The sequence below is a fragment of the Felis catus genome, chromosome B4 (genome assembly GCF_018350175.1).
Source record: "Felis catus isolate Fca126 chromosome B4, F.catus_Fca126_mat1.0, whole genome shotgun sequence".
NCBI lineage: Eukaryota > Metazoa > Chordata > Mammalia > Carnivora > Felidae > Felis > Felis catus.
This window is the reverse complement of record NC_058374.1, coordinates 62,515,099-62,539,010: the sequence shown is the minus strand read 5'-3', so window position 1 is coordinate 62,539,010 and position 23,912 is coordinate 62,515,099. Positions and strand designations below refer to the sequence as shown.

The 23,912-nt window shown below is 40.2% G+C and overlaps 1 protein-coding gene across 7 annotated transcripts in view; it reads left to right on the top strand.

Annotated features, from left to right (window-relative positions):
* Window positions 1–1,173: 1,173 nt before the first annotated feature.
* OVCH1 (ovochymase 1) overlaps window positions 1,174–23,912 on the top strand; it is an 82,665-nt gene continuing 59,926 nt past the window's right edge. Inside the window, exons 1-13 of one of the 7 annotated variants that reach the window (XM_045061607.1) lie at window positions 1,174–1,407; window positions 2,105–2,223; window positions 2,498–2,595; window positions 3,360–3,529; window positions 7,620–7,715; window positions 8,568–8,719; window positions 10,448–10,634; window positions 12,590–12,677; window positions 19,056–19,189; window positions 20,377–20,517; window positions 20,621–20,751; window positions 21,718–21,811; window positions 23,321–23,449. In XM_045061607.1, coding sequence (XP_044917542.1) covers window positions 1,344–1,407; window positions 2,105–2,223; window positions 2,498–2,595; window positions 3,360–3,529; window positions 7,620–7,715; window positions 8,568–8,719; window positions 10,448–10,634; window positions 12,590–12,677; window positions 19,056–19,189; window positions 20,377–20,517; window positions 20,621–20,751; window positions 21,718–21,811; window positions 23,321–23,449 — 1,603 coding nt within the window. In that variant the 5' untranslated portion in view covers window positions 1,174–1,343. Of the gene's footprint in view, window positions 1,408–1,479; window positions 2,025–2,104; window positions 2,309–2,497; window positions 2,596–3,359; window positions 3,530–7,619; window positions 7,716–8,567; window positions 8,720–10,447; window positions 10,635–12,589; window positions 12,678–19,055; window positions 19,190–20,376; window positions 20,518–20,620; window positions 20,752–21,717; window positions 21,812–23,320; window positions 23,450–23,912 lie in introns of those variants that run through there. The other 6 variants (XM_045061608.1, XM_045061605.1, XM_045061606.1 and 3 more) reach the window with 6 other exon arrangements.

The window sequence follows — 23,912 nt, the reverse complement described above, 5'->3', positions numbered from 1 at the left end:
CCCTGGACACCCAGGCCCCAAACCCAGGAGTCATCTACTAAAACTGTTATCCAAGGCGTCTTTATTTAAAATAAATAAATAAAATGGTGCTTGCTATTTATTCTCAAGAGCAGTGCAGTCCAATAGAACTATCTGTGATGATGGCAGTTTCCTGTATCTGCTCTCCAATATGGTAGGCGCTAGCCACAGATGCCTATTGAGCCCTTGAAATATACCTAGTGTGACTGAGGAACTAATGTTTTTACTTTAGTTTCTACTAATTTAACCACATGTGCCTCTAATCGGACAATGCTTCCTTAATGTTGTAAGATGGGACACAGAAATCCGAGAAACCCCTTTTAGGTTCATGAGATAAGAAGGAGACTTTCAAGTTTCAGGGCCAATTACATTCTTTTAGCTTTTCACCAAAAGGTGCCCATTCATCTTCTGCTACCTTACAGGGGTCATTGCCCCAGCTGATTCTCACCTGCCTGTACCTGCATTCCCTCCACCTTGACTATCTTCTGTTTTCCTGTCCGTCTACTGCCTATCTCCCTAATCTGTATACCTCCTACCTTAAGGAGCTTTTATTTCTATTTTTCACAGAAGACAACTGGGCCTAAGAGATTGGTGTTAGTTATATATAGAATGTCCACGAGCTTTGCTCTAATTTTTTTGATGAAATATACATACATTACAAATTCTGGCTTTGTTCCTCTCTCAACCTCAAGCTAACGTATTACAAAGTAATATTTATGGGAAATAATGCTGACATGATAGTATTACCGATGAATTCATTTTAATGATCTTAAATGATGGATCCTACAGCTTTGGCCCATTCCACTGAAGCTAATGACACAACCACCCGGAAAAGGGATGACAGCGTAAACCAGCTCTCACATACCCACTCTATTTGAAATTCTTGAATGTCAAAGGCTTCCACAAGCTTGTTAGAAGTAGGGGCAGTGCTATTAATGCCTCAGTAAGCTTCCAGGAGTCGGGGGCTTCCTCGCCTCTGGGTTTGGGCCACACTCCCGGGTCTGGGCCAGAATTCCCTGGCGCTGAGCATTCCAGGCCACTGATCAGATTCCAGATCACCTGGATCTGACGGTAGGGCCCTCTGCACACCTGTGAGCGGCGACCACCTCGAGGCCAGAAGGCGGGTAGCTGTGAAACGTGGGGCGGCCGCGCGTGGGTTGAGCGCGGGCGGAGACAGCTGTGAGCCGGCCGGCGCCGCAGGTGCGGCTCATTGGCGCCCGCGTAGGAGTGAAGAGCGCGGCGGGCGCTCCGCGGGGCTCGCTGCTGTCGCCGCTTTCCGCAGCTGCGGCGGAGGAAGCGGGGCGGAGTCCCGGCGCGTGGGGGCCATGCGGGCGCTGGCCGGGGCGGGTCTGCTGCTGTTGCTCGCCGTCGGCCTCCCCCAAAGCCTAGGTGAGCCCGGACCCCGGACCCTGGGCGCCGAGGCTGCGGCCCAGGGCTGAGTGCTGGCGAGGGAGAGAGACTTCCTTACTCCCTCGGCCACGGAGAGGGAAGGGTGAGGGGCCGGTACAGGCCCAGAAGTTCCCAAAGACCGGCCTGCGCCAGGTTTTCTTTTGGAAATTCTTTGGATTCTGGAGTTCCAGGCTTTAGGCACTTATGCTAAGGCGCCTTCTCCACGGAACAATCGCCAATTAGAATAGTAACTTAAAGCCAAATGTCTTTTTTCTGAGTAACAAATGGTGTTCTATGACCACCTAATTTACATAATGCTCACCCTCCCAGAGTAACCCCCAAATCGATCCCCAGAGGGAAAGCGAGCTCATCCTACCCGCCCCGCCCCCGCCAAGCCCCCGGGGACTCCCTAAGGCAGCTCAGGCTATAAAGAGGCAGGGGAGTCCCGAGGCAAGTTCTAGTCAACAGGGGGTAATTGTGGGACAGCCTTGGGAGAATCTTGAGAAAAAAAGAGGGATAGTCTGCTGCTGCTCGGTGATATCAGAACATCTGTGTGAGGCCAGGAAAATCTGAAGGTGGAGTCTTGATCAAGGGAATCCTGACCTGAGGTGCTCCGGGTGCGTGCCCACACACACAGGTGCTCTCTCACACACACAGGTGCTCTCTCTCACACACAGGTGCTCTCTCTCACACACAGGGCTGAAGTGTGGGATCCCTGCTGTTGATGTCGAACGTAGGACAACTGTCTTGGATTCTGGGTTCTTCTCTGGAAGTACTCGCTGGAGGGATTCAGCAGTTGGTGGACAACCGTGGCAGGTCAGGATAACCAAAGCACTGAGCTCTTGAATGAGAAATGCTGACGTTTTCCTCTGGTTTCCAATATCACAGCTCTGGTTAACAGGTGATTTTTCTCTTAAGCCCATTCAACCCTGTCTGCCAAAAAGTTTACTTCGGGGGAAATCTCTTCCTAACCGATTGTATCGGTAACTTAAGAATGTTATACAAGGAGAGTTGACCTCAAGTGTTTCTAAAGGAGATGACATCACGGGGAGATGCATATTAGTTGTGTTCATACTTTTCTTCTCGGCAGGTCTCCCTAAAATTAGGCGAGCACCGCTTCTGTGCAGGAAGCTTGATCCAAGATGATCTGGTTGTTACAGCAGCACACTGCTTGGTTGGCCTCAATGAGTAAGTTGTGGATTTCCATTACTTAGCAAACTTGGCTCCTAGCAATGGGACTGAGAGATTTGAAGCTCTAAATACCCTGCAAAGTTCAATCCCCATCCCTTTCTGAATTTTTCCACCTCGTCCACCCACTCACTGACCTTCCTGATCCCAGGAAACCTTTATCTGTCTCAAGATTTCCTGTGCCTCCTACTCTACTAATTAGAGACCCCAGAGATCCTAGACGTCCTCTATAATTTGTGGAGTTAGTGTGAGGTGGGGGCGATGGTTACTTGTTCTAATAAATTATTGACATTTATTGTTAAATGGAGGCTTCAACGTTTTAATAATATGAATTTCAGTCATTAGGAGGAAAACAATACTGTGAAAAGAACCGATACTTAGATTAAGAGAGATGCTGATAATAAGAAAAGGACAGTTCTAGGAACAACTTTTGTATCTTGTTAAAAATGACAGAGCATATATAGACTAGTACAAAAAAAAGAAAAAGAGGCTGCTCTTAAATATTTCATGCAGAACTGCAATTGTTGAGAGGGGAAAGGGTTCACAGAATGTGAACACTCTGATGGAAAGCCGTGACTTTACAGATCCCTATAATTTATAGGCAATTATGATAGTTGGTAGTAATCATTAATAAAGGTACATCTTTGAAGACTTAGAAATGCTTCAAGTTACATTAATCACTTTTCATTTAAGTGAGTGAAAACAAGACCGTCTTTCCTGGGGGAAACAGCTATACTTATTGGAACGTTTTTCTTTGGTTTTAGGAAGCAAATTAAGAGTCTGACTGTGACTGGGGGGCACAACCTCTTTCCGGAGGGTAAACAAGAACAGAAGATTCCTGTTTCAAAAATGATTATCCATCCTGAGTACAACAGACTTGGATATATGAGCTCTGATATTGCACTGCTGTATTTAAAACACAAAGTCAAGTTTGGTAAGTAAGGGGAGTTAGCATATTTTAAAAATGTAGGAGAAAAGTGTGCTTTATTAATTCTGTACCAGTTAACAATTAATTTCTGTGTATATCTGGTAATATTAGAATAGCTAAGTTTTGTCCTTCTTAAAATTTTGTTTATAACATATAAAAGCACTGTAAAGATTGAAAGTCCCAGACACAAATTCTGTATGCTTAACTTAATCTGCATTTTAAGTCTTTTGTCTTGACGGGGCTATATTCTAGACTTATACTCAGCTCCAGCCTGGGACTTTGGGACATTTGAAAATGTTTTCAGAGACTTCTTTCTCTCATTATGGACTAGATATCTGACACTGAGCACAGGTAATCTAAACATTTTAGAAAAAAATTTTAAAATCTTTTTGTTTTTAATGCAAAAAAGTAAAGTGATCCGTGACCCAAAACAATGAAGGAGCACAAATCTAGAAGAATTGGCCAGGCATTGAAATAAGCCACTTCCCTTGAGGCATCCCATTGATCTTTAAGAACCTAGAGCTTTAACTTGTCATGCAAGGAGCCTATATGGCAGGAGAGGTGGGGGATGGGTGAATCTGATCTGTGTCTCCCATGTAACCCCTGACTTCACAACAGGTGATGCTTTGAAAGACAGGGGGAAAAAAGAGAGAGATATGGCACATAAAGTGAGGGTATCAGGAAACTTACCTGCTTGAATCTTGGCTCTGGATGGAAGGTTCCCTGAAGGATCTGTAATCATGAGCAAGCAAGCCTCATTCAAGTTAGATGCTGGAATTCCCATCACCTATGACCAAAAAAAAACTATTGCCCTTTTCCCTGTTCCCCTTTATAGAAAAGCTATGAAGTTCCACTTATGGGAGGTATGTTGTTTCCCTCTCCTCAGTTCTCATAATTGTGTGTATTAGGTCTGAGATATCTGTTAGACATCCAAGTTAGACTTTCACCCCGACCTGCCACCAAATCTGCTCTTGTCGCAGGCACTGCCCTCCATGTTGCTAAATTTCAAAGGTAAATTCTCAATCCTCAGCTTACTTGGCACGAGTTTAGACAGACTGGCTCACACTCTCCCTGGAAACATTTTCTTCAGTTGAGTTCCAGGAGTCCCTTGGTTTTCCTCCTACCTCTTTTTGCACCCTTTGTTAGTCTTCTATGATGATACCTCCTCCTCTTTGTGACCTCTGTTGGAGTGCTCAGTCCCTGGACCTCTTCTCTATCTGCCCTCCTTTAGTATTCTCATCCAGGTTCAAGGTTGTAAACATCATCTGCTTGAAGACTAACCCAAATGTTACCCATCACACATGCTGCTGCGATTAATAGGAGTCGTATAGCTAACTGCCTACTGGTCACCCACCCGGATGGCTAATAGGCATCTCAAACTTAATATGTTTAAAACAGAATCTTGTCCCCTGTATCCTAAATCTACTTTACCCATAGCCTTTGATCTTGATGAATGACAGCTCTGCCCTTCCAGTTGTTTAAGCTAAACACTTTGCACTCAGTCTTAAATCTTCTTTCTCTCACATTGTGTACCTAATCCATCACAAAAGTCCCATGGCTTCTGCCTCACCCGGTCTACTCTTATCATCCTGTTCCAGGCTACCATCCTTTCTTGCTTGGGTTAATTTTAATGGTCTCTTAAATTGTCTTTAGCTTTCTCTTTTGAAAGCCTAATTATTATTAACCTAACAACCAGAATAATACTTTTTAAAATCTAGGTTATATTATGTCACTCTGTTCGAAACACTTCAGTGGTTCTTCATTACACTCAGATGGAAATCAATATTTTTATCACTTGCCATCTCTGTCCTCTTAGCCCTAGATCTAGCCTGTTTTTTGTTTTTTCACTATTTTTTTTCCCCTTAATCTGTTCCAGCTATTCTGGCCAACTGTTCTCAAGCATATATGACATTGTCCCACTGCAGGGACTTTCCATTCTGTTTCTTATTTTCTTGAAATACTTTCTGCTCAGATAACCACTTGGTTTCAAGGCTTTACTCAAATGTCATCTGCTCAGGGGCACCTGGGTGGCTCAGTAAATTAAGTGTCTGACTCTTGATCTCAGCTCAGGTCTTGATATCAGGGTGGTGAGTTCAAGCCCTGCATTGGGTTCTAGGCTAGGTATGAAGCCTACTTAAAAGAAATGTTATCTACTCAAAGGCACTTGCCATGACTATCATATTTAAAACTACATTTCCCATGCCATCTTCCCTAATCCCCAGACTTTGGATCTTCTTTACCCTACTCTGATTTTTCCGGAGTGATATTACCTAACAACCAAATAAGTTATTTTATTTATAATTTGCATTCCTGCTACCCCAATACACACCCTTGTATGTAAAGGATTTATCTTTCTGCTAATTTACTGGAGTCTAGAAAAGTGCTTGCCACATAGTAGTACTGGATTACCATTAGGGGAAACTATCCTTTAGAAACAAGGGTATACCCTCAGTGGAACAGAATATAGAACCCAGAAATTGACACATGCCTATATGGTCAATTAATCTTTGACAAAGCAGCAAAGAACATCCAATGGAAAAAAGAGTCTCTTCAACAAAGGTTGTTGGGAAAACTGGACCACTTTCTTACACCATATACAAAAGTAAATTCAAAATGGATGAAAGACCTAAAGGTGAAATAGGAAACCATCAAAATCCTAGAGGGGAACACAGGCAGCAACCTCTTTGACCTTGGCCATAGCAGCTTCTTACTAGACTCCGGCGGCAAGGGAAACAAAAGCAAAAATGAACCATTGGGACTTCATTAAGATAAAAAGATTCAGCACAGTGAAGGAAATAATCAACAAAACTAAAAGGCAACCTACAGAATGGAGAAGATACTTGCAAATGACATCCTGGGTAAAGGGCTAGTATCTAAAATCTATAAAGAACTTACCAAACTCAACACCCCAAAAATAATTGAGTTAAGAAATGGCAGAAGACATGAACAGACATTTCTCCAAGGAAGAGAAATTTGGAGAAATTTGGATGTTGATGCTCAACATCACTCATCAGAGAAATAAAAATCACAACCACAATGAGATACCACCTCACAACTGTCAGAATGGCTACAATTAACAAGTTAGGAAACTATTAATGTTGATGAGAATGTGGAGAAAGGAGAACCCTCTTGCACTGTTGGTGGGAATATAAACTGGTGCAGCCATTCTGGAAAACAGTATGGATGTCCCTCAAAAAGTTAAAAATAGAACTGTCTTATGACTCTACAATTACACTACTATTTATCCAAAGGATACAAAAACACTGATTCAAAGGGGTACATAAATCCCAATGTTTATAGCAGTATAGTAGCGCTATCAACAATAGCCAGATTATGGAATGCCCATGAACTGATGAATGGATAAAAAAAGATACATACATACACATATATACATACAATGGAATATTATCACTCAGACATCAAAAAGATTGAAATCATGGTCATTTGCAAAGACATGGGTTGAGCTAGGGTTTATTTTGCTAAGCAAAAGAAGTCAGAGAAAGACGGATACCATGATTTCACTTATATGTGGAATTTAAGAAACAAAACATGAACATAGGGGAAAGGAAGGGAAAATAAGATAAAAACAGAGCGGAAGGCAAGCCATAGGAGACTTTTAATGATAGAGAACAAACTGAGGGTTGCTGGAGGGGAGGTAGGTGAGGGGTTGGGCTAAATCGGTGATAGGTATTAAGGACGGCACTTGCTGGGATGAACATTGGGTATTATATGTAAATGAGGAATCACTGACTTATACTGAAACCAATACTACACTATATGTAGACTAACTTGAATTTAAATAAAATCTTGGAAGGGAAAAAAAAAGGACAAGTGTATACCCTAAAATGTTAGTTTTGGAGGGTCAAGGTGGTGTGTATAACACTGGATTATGTTCTTCCTATTTTACTTTTTCTGCATTTTTCTAAATTTCTACAAATATGGAATAGTTTTTTATGAGAGGGGAAAACTTAAAATATATATCAATATTATATTTAGAGGGAAAGTGTGGAAGCCATGAAAACAACTGGATGTTACTTTTCTAAATATATTCAGCATCACTTGCCTATCTAGGAACCTTAAAATTTTCTTTTTCCAGGAACTGCTGTTCAGCCAATCTGTCTTCCCCATAAAGATGATAAATTTGACGCAGGGCTTCTTTGCATGACCAGTGGATGGTGCAAGATTTCAGAGAGTAAGAGGCATCAAAAAATATATAGTATTTTTAGATTTCTTTGCCCACTAGAAGCAGAAATTGTAGTGGCCACGAGTAATATATTTATCCTATTTTGTTTTTGTTTTTTTCCCGAGTTATAATCCAGTGAGAATTTCTTGTTGTTTTCACCATAAAAATGTCTGTATCTAAGGCTCAACATAAAACTTCTGCTGACCATTTTGGTTATGATGTGTCAGAAAAAGAAAACCAGCAGTAACTATGACAGATGAAGAAGAATACAGTAAAGGGATAATCAGGAAATAGTCACAATAGTTAAATTCCCTTGTCTTTAATATTATGATTTTTCAAAATTAAGAATTTCACAAATACTGCTTTATTGACTAAAGTTTTCCACTTAGGAAAACTTGAAGTATATGGTTAGGAAAGATACAATTGCCTATATTACCTTAAAAAAAATGTGCTAATAAAAAAATGTCCTTTATCAATATCTGATTTTAGGAAAGAATATAATTCACACCTTACAAAAGGACTTCCACATTTTGATTAAACATGGTTGAAATAGGTTTTTTTTTTTTAACATTTATTTATTATTGAGAGACAGACACAGAGCGTGAGCAGGGGAGGGGTAGAGAAAGGGGGAGACACAGAATCTGAAGTAGGCTCCAGGCTCTGAGCTGTCAGCACAGAGCCCAAAGCGGGGCTCGAGCTCACAAACTGTGAGATCATGACCTGAGCCGAAGTTGGATGCTTAACCAACTGAGCCACCCAGGTGCCCCTAAACATGGTTGAAATAGTTTCATACTTGTAGGTTCTTACTGATTTGTTTCAGTGAGGACAATTGTTGACTAACTCATCAGTCCATCTCCACAGCATCAGAGTATTCAGATGTCCTACAAGAAGTGGAGCTTCCCATCATGGACGACAGAATGTGTAATTCTGTGCTGACGGGTATGAATTTTCCTCTCCTGGGGAGGACCATGATGTGTGCCAGTTTTCCTGATGGGGAAAAGGAGGCCTGTCAGGTAAAAAGCATAAGCCAGCCCAGTTATTCAGTATCATATAAGTGATAGTGGATTCTGCCTTTTCCCATGAGCTGCTTTTGGGGAATAATTGCTTCAACATTCTTTTTTTCTTCATCTTTCCACCATGCTTCTACTGCAAAGGTTTACCTGACCTGGCCTGAGAGCATTCTTTCCTGTTCCGTGCCCATTCTTACCCCCACCCCTCTTTTTGGGAAGATGGAAGGAGGGAAGATGGGGAGGGGGGTTCAACATTTCCAACCTAATGCAATGGTGCAAGAGCACTTTGGCTCTATCTGATTAGGTCTATCTGTGAATTATTTTTCATTGCACTTTTTGTTAAACATTGTGACTTTTTTTTAAGTGTTGAGTGCAGAATGCAATGTTGGTACAATGTTTGACCAAAGATGGCACAGCTATAGTAACTGTTGGTTAAAACATGTTGTGAATGACCTCCCAAGGCTGACTACAGTAGCTTATAAAGAAGTCCGATCTTCACAAGTTAGAGGAAAAGGAGACCAATTTGTGAAAGACATGAGTTTTAAGTTTTAGACAGAGAAGATAATTTACTTGGAAAACCACTTTTTTTTTAAATTGGAGGAGTCGGGAGTTTTTATTCTTCCCCAGCAAGCAGCTTGAAACTGCTATAGGAAGCTCCCTAAAATTATCTGTTGGAAAATTTCTTGACTTTTTTGTTCTGGAGCAAGGGGGCAGGTGGTGACAGGACAAGGAGCGGGAGAGTTTGGAAGGGAAGAGATGGAAATTTACAATTATCCCACTTTCTAAATTGGGACACAGATAGATGAAGGGTGTTTTATCCTGTCTGCATCCTTGAGAGGCAATCCTTGGGGGGTGGGTGGTTAAACCCTCAATTCTCTGCCTTTTGAAGAGGGTTTAAGTCTGGCACAGAATTGACCCATGTTCCCAAAACACCACATTATTATGAAGGATTATTAAAGAAAGGATCCTAAAATCATGGGTTCTTTATCCTCTACTCTGAGAACCAACAGTCCTATACATATAGCCCCTGGGACAAAATTAGGCCTCTGTTCTGTTCTGAGAGCCTTCAGCCATTGCATGAACTTGACTCAATTCACTGGTGCTGTAGGCTTGGATATGACCCAGTCTTTCCTAGCAATTCCAGATGGCAAAGTAGAGCGGAAGAATGTACCTGTCAATTACCCCTGCTCCTTTCACTGGTTGCAGCATGCATGTGGTTGTTCACAAACAAGTAGGGGCAAGAGAAAAATTAAGTGTTAGCTCAACAAGATTGCAGGCACTAATTGTAAGGAGGTTACATTTGGGCAAAAAGACTGTACCTTGAAACTAATGATGAAAAGGCAAAAAAATGGATTAAAAAAATGTTGATTGATAGTAACCAGTGGGTATATATGCCTCTACTACTTCTCTCTTTGGGATGAGTGCTGTTTGTTGTTGTGCTGAAATACTTTTTTTTTTTTATTTTTTTTTTAACGTTAATTTATTTTTGAGACAGAGACAGAGCATGAACGGGGGAGGGTCAGAGAGAGGGAGACACAGAATCTGAAGCAGGCTTCAGGCTCTGAGCTGTCAGCACAGATCCCGATGCGGGGCTCGAACTCATGGACCGTGAGATCATGACCTGAGCCGAAGTCGGACACCTAACCAACAGAACCACCCAGGCGCCCCTGTGCCGAAATACTTTTAACTCGTGAATATTTTCAAGTTTCATCTTTTTCTGTCCCACAAAAGGGAGACTCTGGAAGTCCATTTGTTTGTAGAAGAGGCAATGGAATCTGGGTCCTTGCTGGGATAACTTCCCAGGGAGCTGGTTGGACTAGAGGTTGGACTTTAAGAAATAACCATAGAAGGGCATCACCTGGCATTTTCTCCAAGGTGTTTGAGTTGATGGATTTTATCACTCAGAACACATTCACAGGTAGGTATAATTTCTGTGAATTCATCCTTCTGCCTTTTGTTCTAAATCAAAAATTGATCATGCTTATTTCAAGGGTAGTTATTCTGATATGTTGCAGATATAATCAGAACTAAGCTGTAAAAGAAAGGATGACTTTGTCTGGTTTTCAATTACTAATCCAATGTATATAAACTTAAATCTCTGAATTCATGAGAACTGATCTCTTTCAGTTTAACTTGAACTTAACTTGGACAGAGCCTGAATCTTCAAGTTTATGTTCATGTAGATTTTCATGAGATATGGGTCTTTTTTTTTGTAATGATGAGATTTTTTAAAAAATAGTCTTTGAGAAAGGATTCTTGCTTCATTTATCCAGGTGACATACCTTTTTCCCCTAAACTAGTTTAGAGCAGTAAAAATAAATTACTCACCTCCCATTTTCCCCACTCACCTTTGTTAATTTTACTTGACAACAGTGGGGAAAATAAGGGAGGCCTTAGAGGGTTACTTTGTTTTGCAGCACTAAAATCTAGAATTAGGAAACAAATGTGGGTCTGGAGATGCCAAGCCTGTCCTCAGGGAACTTTCCTACTATTTGGGAAGACAGAGGAGTATGTTGGCCCAGTGATGCAAGATGAGCTAAGCTAAGCTACAAGGTGAGCTAAGCCCCTGAGAGCTGTCAGAGCACTGAGGACAAGGCAGAGGGGCTCAGTCCCAAGGGATACAAGGTTTGCCTTGCAGAGGGACAGCACCTGCGCAAGAGGGCAGCCTTTGCAGAACAGAGCGAGTGAGGACACACAACTTACAGGTCCAAGCAGTTCAGTACAAGAAGCAAGTCGTTTCAAGGCCGGGAGCCAGAGGGTCAGAGCACAGGGCTCCCTCCAGCCTTCCCTCATTGCAGTCCAAGATCAGCCACCTTGCTGATGATTCGAGAAGCACCACTGTTAACTGGTCCAGCTGAGCACCAGAGCTCCCTCTGACTAGAGCAGGCTTGCCACTCCGATTTGGACCTCAGAGTAAAAGTGTTCTGTTCATTGTCATTACTGCACAGGGAGAGTCTCTCCTGGTAGCAATTCTATTCAGTTTTCATCACCTGAAAGAGAAGGTTAAAAGGATTAATAAGCCCTGAACAAAGGTTAACAGTAACAATATTTTAAAATGGCAATGAAATCAGCCAGTAATGGTTAATTCCACAGTCAAATAATAGCACAATGTGACAATTTATTTAAATAATACTTCCTTAACATCATCTAAGCTTCTCATGCCACAGTTGCCTATTTCTTCTAGTTTCCAACAATTAAAATGTGACACTGGAATTTGAAATTGCTGAGTGCATGATAGAGACTTGACATGTCACTGCTAAAATTTGTGTACTTTCGGGGCACCTGGGTAGCTCGGTCAGTTAAGCACCTGAATTCGGCTCAGGTCATAATCTCATGGTTCATGAGTTCAAGCCCTGTGTCAGGCTCTGTGCTGACAGCTCAGAGCCAGGAGCATGCTTCAGATTCTGTGTCTCCCATTCTCCCTGCCCCTCCCCCACTTGTGCACTCGCTCTCAAAAATAAACATTAAAAATTTAAATATAAAAAAATTTAAATATAAAACTTATGAACTTTTACTTTAGTATTTTTATACAAAGGTATTTTATTATAACCCAGGATATCCTAGTGAGAGATGGGGGAGAAAGCCATATTAGTGCCATGTAATATAAATTTGAAACCTCGATGTGACTCATGATTTGCAAAAGCTGGATAAAGGAATATTAAATCTGAAGAACTTGGGTAAAGAAAAGAACATTATGATTTATAAATTATCTCCGTGAAGTCTGAGTACAGTGTCTAGGTCAAAGCATCTAAAAACATGCATTCCCATAAATATAAATTATATAAATTACAAAGCTTCAAGCTATGTATCATATATCTTGAAATTCTGTTCATAGCTGAAGTAAATAATCAACTTTTTTCTACATTTTGAAAGATTGTAGATCTGAGAGAACAGTGTTATTTGGAGAAAATGGGAAGATTCGTTACCACCATTCCAAAGAAAGCAGCTGTTCTCATAATTGGTACGTATCCAAGGTAGGATGATTCTTGGGTTTCCGCCCCCCAATATCAGGCCACTTAAGGGGCTATGTTTTGTGAATTTTGTCTAGTATTTCAATTTCTTAATCTGCTTAACATAAAAGTCTATATGTTTCATCTGATATTTTCTGATTAGCAAACATTTGCTGGTTGGTATTTCTGCTATCCACCGATTCAAATCATCAGCACAAGTAGTATTGAGATTGGAGCTTATCTGAATTGATGTTTTCAAATATCCAATGTTGAAAGCATCTGCTAGTGAGATTGTTACGGGAATTTAGTGATGAAGCCTTTCCTACTTATTTCTGTAATAATGGTGATATTTTATTTCCCAGAAGATGGGAAATAGCTGGAGATGAATATGCTTCACTGTCTTTAAATTTTTTCTACATACTCTGTCCCCTCTAAAGATATCTTTAAGCTTTAGAAATAAGTTTTGCAAGTATTTCACTTCCTCAAGTGTTCTGAATTTTAAAAATTGTATGAGCATTTAAAGATACGCAAAGGTAGATCATAGATCTGTGAGTTTATAATCTGGTAAGAAGAAAGAGCTGGATAAAAAAACTATACTGTAAAACAAGACCAATAAGCTTTATAATCCACACTACCCAGGCATAGGGTGGTATTTTGGAAAATAGAAAGACTAATTCGCATTGCAGTGGTTTGTGAGGCATGTGTGTGTTTATACCGTGGTTGGGAGACATGGAGGTAGGAATGTTTTAGTGAAGGGGATAGTATTGAAACTACGCATTGAAGGATAGTTATAATTTTATAGCTCATGTAGTTGTTTGTAGCTCTAGTGTCTAAGAGATTTCAACATATCATGCCACGTAGAGGGGATAATGTGTAAGAAATGTCAGGGAGGTAGAGAATATCATGGTTGTTTGGACAGTGTGAGTCACAGGACAGCTGGACAGTAATGTTAGCATAAATAAGAACTGGTATAGCAGTGGACAACGAAGATAAAAAGGCTGGTTAGCTCTTAGTTATAGAGGGTCTTAAATTCCATGAGGAGACGATTAGATTTTTTTTGCTGTAAGCAATGGGAAACTAAAATGGTGGCAAGATTATAATTTATAAAATGGATGTATAATGACCTGTAGATATTTGTTGTAAATATAGAAAGGAAATAATGTGGCTTAATTTCAGCCAATATTTAAAAGGCTTAAAAGTTTAAGTTGAGGAGCACCTGGGTGGCTCATTTGGTTTAGTGTCTGAATCTTGATTTCAGTTCAGATCATAATCCCAGGGTCATGAGACCAGGTCCTGCATTGGGCTCTGTACTGAGAATGGAGGCTGCTTATGATTCTCCCTCTCTCCCCCCTTTCCCCAGGTTGTATGCACACTGTATCTCTAAAATAAAATTTTAAAAAGTCCAAGTTGACTTTCTGTGTGTCAACCTAGTGATGTAATACCAATAAAGGCTTTGCCATTTTTGCTTAAACTTTGAGGAAAATAGCATCTAGAATAAGAGTGAGAGTCCTATTTTATTAGAGTCCTGGGCAGGGGCATTGGGAGGGGTCTCCAGGTACAATCTTTAGAAAGAGGCATTGATAAGCTAGAAATTATCTGAAGGACAATGGCTAACATGGAAAGAAATTTGGAATGATATCTTGGGAGATATGGTAGAAGGAACCAGGAATGGTTTTGATGCAAAGAAGACTTGAGAGGAGGAAGGAACTGTCTTGTCTGAGGATCTACTACAGAAGCAGAATTGGACTTGCTCCAGTGAAGTGCAGAGCTGAGAATAAGGAGCTGGAAGGTTAGGAGAAAGCAGATTTCAATCCAATATTAGGTAGTTTCTTTTTTTTTTTTTTAATTTATATTATTCAATTGAGGGGGGGAGGGGCAGAGAGAGAGAAGGAGAGAGAGAATCCCAAGCAGGTTCTGCACTGTTAGCATGTAGTATGATGTGGGGCTCAATCCCACAAACCACGAAATCATGGCCTGAGCCAATATCAAGAGTCAGACGCTTAACTGACTGAGCTACTCAGGCACCCTGCAATAGAAGGTAGTTTCTAATGGCCTTCCTCAGGAGTAATGAATTTCCTTTATAAGTAGATATTTGAGAAAAGCATGGATGGTTATCAGTGAAGTTGTAGAAAGCATTTGTACATTGGGCTAAGAGACATGCAGATGACAGCCAATTTACCCTCAAGCAAAGAGAACCTGTGATTCAACTTAGACAATGAAGTATTGAAGAGATTTCTGCAGGAAAGACTTTCAAGGCGAAAACGGTTGTTATCAGTGTTAGATATTGCAGAAGGCAAAATGAGGTGAGATAAAATGCCATTGGATATGGCAGCTAATTGAGTAGAATTGTAGGATCAGGAGCTATATTCATAACTGGCTGAGTGGTTGTTGAAGACTTGGTATCTTTCCTTCATCAAATAGTCAAAACATTTTTATCAAAGCTTTAAGATGTGCCAAGCACTGTTTAAGGTGCTAGAAATAAAGCAGTGAATGAAACAGACAGAAATGCTTCCTTTGGAGATGAGTTGGAAAATGGAGAACAGGGGTAATACAAATAACGTTATAAATAATAGTAGGAGGTGGTAAGCGCTATGCAGAAAACCATAGCAAGAAGGTGGGATGGTTGTGCAATATTAGAGAAGTTGCTCAGGAAAAGCCTAATTATAAGGATGATATTTGAACAAAGACTTGAATAAGATGTGGGAGGGAATCATATGGTCATCTTGGGAAGGAACATTCTTTGCAGAAGGAATGGCATATGTGAGGCAGGAAAATTTTTGGTATATCTGGGGAACAGTAGAATCAAAGCACTAGAGCTAAGTGATGGGTGGAAATGGTCATGGTTAGCGTGGTCAGACTTAAGACATAAGAAGGACTTTTTTGAATTTTACTACAAGATGTATTGTCATTGGAGGACTTAGAGCAGACAAGGAACATGATCTGACAGACTTAAAAAGGATCACTTTGGTTGTTTCATTGAAAATAGACCATAGGGGCACCTGCATGGCTCGGTCAGTTGAGCGTCCAACTCTTGATTTCAGCTCAGGGCATGATCTCATGGTTCATGAGTTCAAATCCTGCATTGGGTTCTGCAATGGCCCTACAGATTCTGCTTGGAATTCTCTCCCTGTCTCTCTGCCTCTCCCCTGCTTGTGCACGCATGCTCTCTAAATAAATAAATAAACTTAAAAAAAGAAAAGAAAAGAAAATAGACTCTGGAAGGGAAAGACCAAGAGCTGAGCCCTGTTAGTGTCATTGGTATCGACACCAATAATCCAGGTAAGCATGATGGCTTGGGACCAGGTTTGCAATAGTAGAGGAGGTGAAAAGTGATAGAACCACAGGATTTGATAGTGAGTTGAAAATGTGGGTTGTAAGAGAGAGAGAGAGAGCCTTATAATTAACATGAGGGTTTTTGACCTGTAGGAGGCATGGGAGTGAGGGCTTGCTGCCCTTGTTTCAGATGAGGAGACAGTTAACAGTGAAGGGAAAGAGGAAGACAGGACAGTGGCTTTTGGATAGTAGGACAGGTTTCAAGAGAAGCAGGGTTTTTTTGTTGTTGTTGTTGTGTTGGGGTGGGTGGGTTAGGCTTAACTGTGCTTATGAGCAGAAGAAAGAGTAAGATGAGTCAAGAGAAATGTATAAATACATGAAGGATGTTTCATGAGAACAGAACAGTTAAAGAAGATTTAGCTTTGGAAAAAATGAAGAATAATCACTTTCCTGAAAAAGCAACAACAACAACAAAATTCAGGTTACCTATAGGAAGGTTAAATGAATTTACACTAGATGTCTTCTTAGTAATTGTAAGGTTTTAGCTGCTTCAAGTTTAGAGGATGAAGTTGAGATTAAATAGTTAAGATACTTAATAGCATGTAAGGACTAAAATGAATCAACCAGAGATTAATGGGAAGACTTTCAGCAACTTTACAACTCAGTATTAGCATGAATTGATAACTGTATTTCAGCAAATCTAAAACAAACTGGTTGTAAAATTGTTATTTTATGTACTCAACAAAGAAATAAAAAATACCCCAGATCAGGAGATTTCAAATAAAGATGGGACACCAAAAGCTGTATGTTCAGTGTAAGGCTAAACCAGGCACACGCCCACCCACGTGGAAAGCTACGTGCCCCTCCCTTGACACTGGTGTAGAGAGAGGTAAAAATCTTCTCTGAGATTTTGAATCACAAGCTAATACTTATGCATGTATGTAGTCTAAAATTCCCACCACCCGTATAGTCTGAAACACCTGAAAATAACGTAAGTAGCATGCAGTTGATAGTGCACCTGGGTGACTGGCCAGAGATCATTCCTCTCTGCAAGAACTGTGTCCATCTAAGTCTAAAAGAATTAATTGTAAGACTATACTGTAAGAACCTTCTGATTCTGGAATGTTCCAATGTGGAGGAAAAAACATGTGCTTTAGAAATGTAATGCGATACGGAATCAATCTGCATCTTAGTGATTTCTCCATTATGCTAAGCAGCCTTGAGAATGGTAGAAGGATTAATTGAAGATGGAGTTAATTAACTAATGTTAAGATAGAAACAAATAATGTGAAGAAGGAGCAAGGAGTTACACAGTTCCTCCAAGCCTATCTTTATTCTGCTGGGTGGTACCTAGATTCTGAGACCTGGCAGATAAGGACACTCAGGTCATCTCTCCCCTTCCATGCCTGTGGGAGACATTGCATTTCTAAGAGCCTAGAACAGTGCCTGGCATATAATAATGCTCAATAAACATTTGAATAGGTAAATCAAGGCTTAATTTTGGTAATCCCCTCTCACTTAGCTTGATTAGACCTCAGAATCCTTTGCAACACAGCAGTCACTAACAACAAACCAGGTTGGCATATGATTTGAAATCTGTTTTCTATCACTGAGGTAGGGATTTTGAGGTAGACAATAATTTGATGAACAGGAGAAAGTACTTGCCTTTGAAGCCATAAAGCCCAACCTATATTTCCTATTATGTGTGAGGTGTGATGAGTCTTTTAATATCATGACAGTTTTCTTATTTGGAATAAAGGGAATAATTTCTCCCTGCCCACTTCAGAGGGTCATAAAGAGCCTCAATAAGATGATAGATGTGGAGTGCTTTTTCAATTGAAGTGCCTAAAAAAGTGAGCTTTGTAATATTTTAGACAGCTTATTGTTTTATAAATTGAAGTGCTTAAAGAGGGATTTTAATAATATTTAAGCAGCCTATTTTGACCTCGATGTTCAAGATGATGGACTTGAAAAAGTAAAGCAGGGAGTTTCTGGTTAAGAAGATATTTAGTAAGAATTGTTACATTTGGTTTTTGGAAACAGGGCATTAAAAAGCTGGATAACTCCTACAGTCCTGAACACTTATTACTTAGAGGGCAGTGATACTGTTAAGAGGTCTAAGGCTGTTGATGGAGTGCCTGGGTGGCTCAGTCAATTAAGTTGTCTGACTCTTGGTTTTGGCTCAGGTCATGATCTCATGGTTTTGTGGGTTCGAGCCCTGCTTTGGGGTCTGTGCTGGCAGTGTGGAGCCTGCTTGGGATTCTCTCCCTCTCTCTCTCTCTCTCTCTGCCCTTCCCCCGCTCATGCTGTCTCTCTCTCAAAAATAAATAAACTTAAAAAAAATTATGTAAAAAAAACACAACAACAAAAAAAGGTCTAGGTCTGTTGAGAAAGACTGCCAAGTTTTAGAAAGAGGTTTGTTCTGACATGTTAGATTCCAGGTAAGAGTGCTTTGCAGCCCAATGAATGTGAGGCACAAAAGATGCTAAGGATTTACGGTCTGCTGGGGTTTCTTTTCTTTAATAATACAAATTCGTGTAGGAAAATAAAAGTAAAAGATTATGTGTTAAATTATGTAAGACTCCTTTCAAAATGTTTAGACATATTTCTAAAGATGTTAATAAAAGGTCACAGCTGACCTTACTGGGAGTTAGGGAGGTGACATTGCACCTGCAGGGACTGAGATCCAGGCTGACCTTGGAGGATGTGGCTGGTTAGAATTAACATATGCAGCATGGTCAATCCATAATTCATGACCCATAATTTGACTTCTGGGTGAAAACTATGAATTTTCAATTAGGCTAATAAGTTAGAACAAAGAGGTGAATCTTAGGGTTTTCAATTTACAGATCAGAATCCTAGCATTTTATAACTGAAAGAAATTTAAAGGGTGGTTTCCGGCCACTCTCTAATTAACGCCTCTATTTGTTGGATAAATGCCAGCAATTTGAGCCTATCCAAATTATTCTTACATAAGGAACTTCCATTGCCTATTATCTTCTAATAGTCTTTATGATTTTTGTTACTGGTAAGTTATGAGCTAAAGCCCGTATATTAGATCTTATTTGTCACACTTGACTGTCCCATTTATGCTTTCTCCACCTTCCCCTGTCTAGCTTATGTATGTGGAAAATAATGGTACCAGAAGATAAAATTATCCTGATAAAATTTGCAAGCTTAGACATACAAAATCAAGTTGGTTGTGACCATGGCTATATATCTTTACAATCAAGCAATGGAGTGCTTATTAGTACGTATGTTACATTTATTTTTTCTTGTCATGTTAGAGTATCTGAACAACTGAAGACGTGCAAAGGGACCTGAAGTTAGATATCTGCCATAGAACACTTTATATGCTGTCCCTTTCCTGAAGGGGCAGATGTGTGTGGTAAGAGAGGAACCAATGACTGGCATGTTGAGTGAGCTGTTCCCTTCTCAGGTTGAGTAGCAGTTTTGGATGACATTGATCTCACAATTATCAGAAACTTCCTTTCAAGGCAACATCTATTTTGTTTTTTGGTTTTATCACAAAAGTGGGTGCCTGTTTGCCAAATTTGGTAAAGACAGGTAAGTAACTGGAAGAAAATGTAAACCATTAAAAATCCTACCACCTAGAGATAAATGCTGTTAACATTTTGGGGTACTGTATATTCATTTATACATAATAACTATACACATTGAACTTCACATTGTTTTATAATGTTCTTTTCTCCCATGACAATAGATCATTTCAGGTCATTTGTGGAATACCACTTATACACTATGTAAGCATAATTGATAACTTTAATTGAAATATTATGTGTTAAGCATCTTGATAGAAGATCTCTAGAGCTGGTATAGACCTTGGTCTCCAGGTCTCCCTAGGCCAGTGATTAGGACAAATAGCTTGTTGCAAATCGACAGGGTGCTGTATATAAGGTATTGTGCTAAGGGTTATAATATTCATTGACTAAATGATTTCACATTCAGGCCTGCAATTTACCTAGGAACCATTCTTTCAACCAATCATTTGTTAAAAAATCAACTATGTGCCGGATATCATATCAAGTCCTACACATATGTGGAGTAAAAACAGTCTCTGCTCTAATGCAATTGCAGTCTGATAAGGTATCTAAGTGTGTACCATAAAGTAGAAAATGACATGGTACAGGAAATGTGCTGTGGTGACTCAGAAAAGGTACCTCTTACTTCCGCGGGTATTTAGGACGGTTTATGAGAACTGGACTTTGAGTCAGGCCCTGAAGGATGAGTAGAATTTAGACATGTGAGATTGAGTTTGAAAAAGCACAGATACAGACAGTGTGGAAAAATTAAATTAACCAGTAAATAGTTTGGTGGGTTGAGAACACAGAGTTCCTGGAACATAGTATTAGGAAAAAAAATTAACAAGTTTGTGACATTTTTAGTAATGCTATTTCAATTTCTTTTCCTTTTAAGGTAAGGTCTGTGGAGATACATTGCCTTCACCATTGCTGACTGAGACCAGTGAGGCCACAGTTACATTTGTTTCTGATCCAGAAAACAGTGGCAGCAGCTTTGAGCTTACATTTACTGCTGTTCAGAAGAACTCAGAAGCTGGTATCTCAGATATTTAATTCCCTGATGTTTTTATCTGATATGGGGACAAGGAAGAGGGAATGCCTTTGGCCATTCACTTTGGATTTCCCTGACACTTCAACAGGTTCAGGCTGTGGGAGTGTAGCTGTATTGGTAGAAGAAGGGATGATTCACTCTGCCAGTTATCCTGACTCGTATCCCATGAATGTAAAGTGTCATTGGTTCATTCGTGCTCCGGAGAAACACATTATAAAGGTAAGAAGCTAAGGAAGATCTTTACTTCATTGAGAGCTTAGCTGTGTTGGTTAGGCAGAACTTGCTTCATCCTGGCTATGAAACTGCCATTATGACTAGGAGCTTCAGTTTGCCGCCATATATAAATATATCAACCTACATCTGGATCTATAAATGTGCTTTGAAAAGTTTGAGCAGTTTAAGAGAATACATCGAAAAGTAGGTCTCCTTCTCATCTAACACCCATCATACCTCCTAATGGCAAGTGAACACTAGAGTGTCCCTAGGGAGATCTTCTGAGCATTTATAAACATGCATATATTTACATTGCTTAGCAATGCTTTTTCTCCTTAAAAATATCTCCAAGATCTTTCCAAATGAGTCCACAGAGCACTTTTCATTAACTGCATACATTATATTGTGTGATATTCCATAATTTTTCTTTCTAATTTTTTTGATGTTTATTTTTGAGGGAGACAGACCACAAGTGGGGAAGGAGCAGAGAGACAGGGAGACACAGAATTGGAAGCAGGCTCCAGGCTCTGAGCTGTCAGCACAGAGCCCGACACGGGGCTCGAACTCACAAAGCATGAGATCATGACCTGAGCTGAAGCCGGACACTCAACCAGCTGAGCCACCCAGGGGCCCCGATATTCCATAATTTAAGTCAGGTCCCAATAATATACACTTAGTGGGTTTCCAGTCTTTGCCCTTACCAGCAGTGCTAGTACATTCTTGTGTCCATGTATTTGGGCACATGTGGGTGTATGTGATTGCCAGGAGTGGACTTTCTGTGTCAAAGGATTTGTGCATTTAAACCTCATAGTCATTGCCAAATTGCTCTCCAAAGAGGCTGCAATTACTTACACTTCTATCAATAGAATAGGAGGGGTAACTGCCAGCCTTTTCATGTTCAGAGGGAAGCTTTTAAAGTTCATCTCTTCTCTTCCTTGACCATTTCTCTGGTTATGTTTCTAATTTGCACAGTTGGAATTTGAGGACTTTATCACTGAATTTAGCCCAAACTGTATTTATGATGCTGTTGTGATTTATGGTGATCCTGAAGAGGAGCACGAGTTAGGTGGGTAACATTCCATCTGTAAAGAACAAGAGTAGTTGTAGCACTGACTGGCCTCCTTGGGTGACACAAAGTTGAATGAGAATAAGGATTTCTTATTCTGGAAACTCACGTGTCAAAAAAATTTAGCTTTAACCAATGAGCCAACAATGGATTCACCAGGAAGATTTAAAAAAATTTTGTTTTAACGTTTATTCATTTTTGAGAAAGAGAAGGAGCATGAGACAGGGGAGGGGCAGAGAGAGAGGGAGACACAGAATCCCAAGCTGTCAGCTCAGAGCCTGACACCAGGCTCGAACCCACAAGGTCTGAGATCAGGTATGAGATCATGACCTGAGCCAAAGTTGGACGCTAAACCGACTGAGCTACCCAGGTGCTGCCCCACCAGTAAGATTTTTTTTTATGTTTATTTATTTTTGAAAGAGAGAGAGAGAGAGAGAGAGAGAGAGAGAGAGAGAGAGAGAGAGAGACAGCATACGAGTGTGGGAAGGGCAGAGAGAGAAGGAGACACAGAATCCAAAGCGGGTTCCAGGCTCTGAGCTGTCAGCACAGAGCCCAACGTGGGGCTTGAACCCGCAAGATGTGAGATCATGACCTGAGCTGAAGTCAGACACTTAACCAACTGAGCCACCCAGGCACCCCTCACCAGTAAGATTTTTAATAGAAACATGTAAAATTTGGAGAATGTTTCAGAATATTTGGAAGGTGAATGTGAAGTCCCAGGGAAAAAGGAAATAGTAACATTGAATACATTTTTTGGCAGTTACTGAAGGTAATTTTTTAAACTTTTTTGTATTAAAAAGTAACCAAAAAAAGTAACTGAAAAGTATAGTAACCAAAAAAAGTAACCAAAAGTAACCAAAGTAACCAAAACTATAGTTTCTACTTGAATCTTAAAAGTTAATTTTTGAAAACTTCAAATATATTTTCCATTTTGACCTACCAATTTACTTAGTATAAGAAGTTATCTCTTCCAGCTCTGCAGCCACTCCCTTAATATACCTATTATTTGTCCCTTAGTTAGATGTCACTGTGGGTCTGAGACCCAGGAATGTAGGTGGGTTGGGAATGTTTGGATATTCAGGGCAGCTGAGTGGAGGCACAATCCCCCTCATCCAGCTGAATAGGATCTGTATAGAGTGGGCTTCAAGTGAAGCAGATTTCAGGTGTTACTTACATAAAGCATAGCCACCTTCCCTTTGAAAGGAGGATACAAAGTTTGGGATTTTCTTTAACTCGCCCCTTTGCACTGTGTACATTAAAAGTCAATTGACATTTCTATGTATGCTAAAAATCAGATGTCTTTTCTCTATCTGTAGAGTGTTTTTCTATGAGATAAAATTACAACACATTGTTATCTTGAAACTAGTGTTTCACTCCCACATACAATGGAAAAGTGTGCCTACAAACCAAAGTTGAAGAAAACCAGAATTGCTGGGAAAAAAATAGATAATGTTTCACCTCTGTTTTCTGACTTAAAAAATTTTGTGACTGTAAATCAAACTTTTACAGCTAAACTTTGTGGGATCTTAAACCCTACTCCAATATTCAGTCCTCATAATATGCTGGTGATTCATTTTAAAAGTGATGGTGAAAATAACTTCCGAGGCTTCAAGGCTACTTTCACCTTTTTGCTCTCAGGTGAGGATAAGCACTAGCACGGTAATTGTTTTTGCTTGTGAAAATAGTTATACGGAAGATCACTTAGCCATGTTTACCTGAATTTAGGGTGCTTGAAACACCTTGGTGACAAAATATAAATGCAGATTCCTGGGACTCCTGGGTGGCTTGGTTGGTTATGCATCTGACTCTTGATCTTAGCTCAGGTCTTGATCTCAGGGCCATGGGCATAGAGCCTACTTTAAAAAACATTTTTTTTTTAATGTTTATTTATATGAGAGAAAGAGAGTGGCAGAGTGTAAGCAGGAGAGGGTAAGAGAGAGAGGGAGACACAGAATCCAAAGGAGGCTCCAGGCTCTGAGCTATCAGCACAGAGCCCAGCGCAGGGCTTGAACTCACAGACCGCGAGATCATGACCTGAACCAAAATCGGACGCTCAACCTACTGAGCCACCCAGGTGCCCCAAAACATGCAGGTTTCTGGG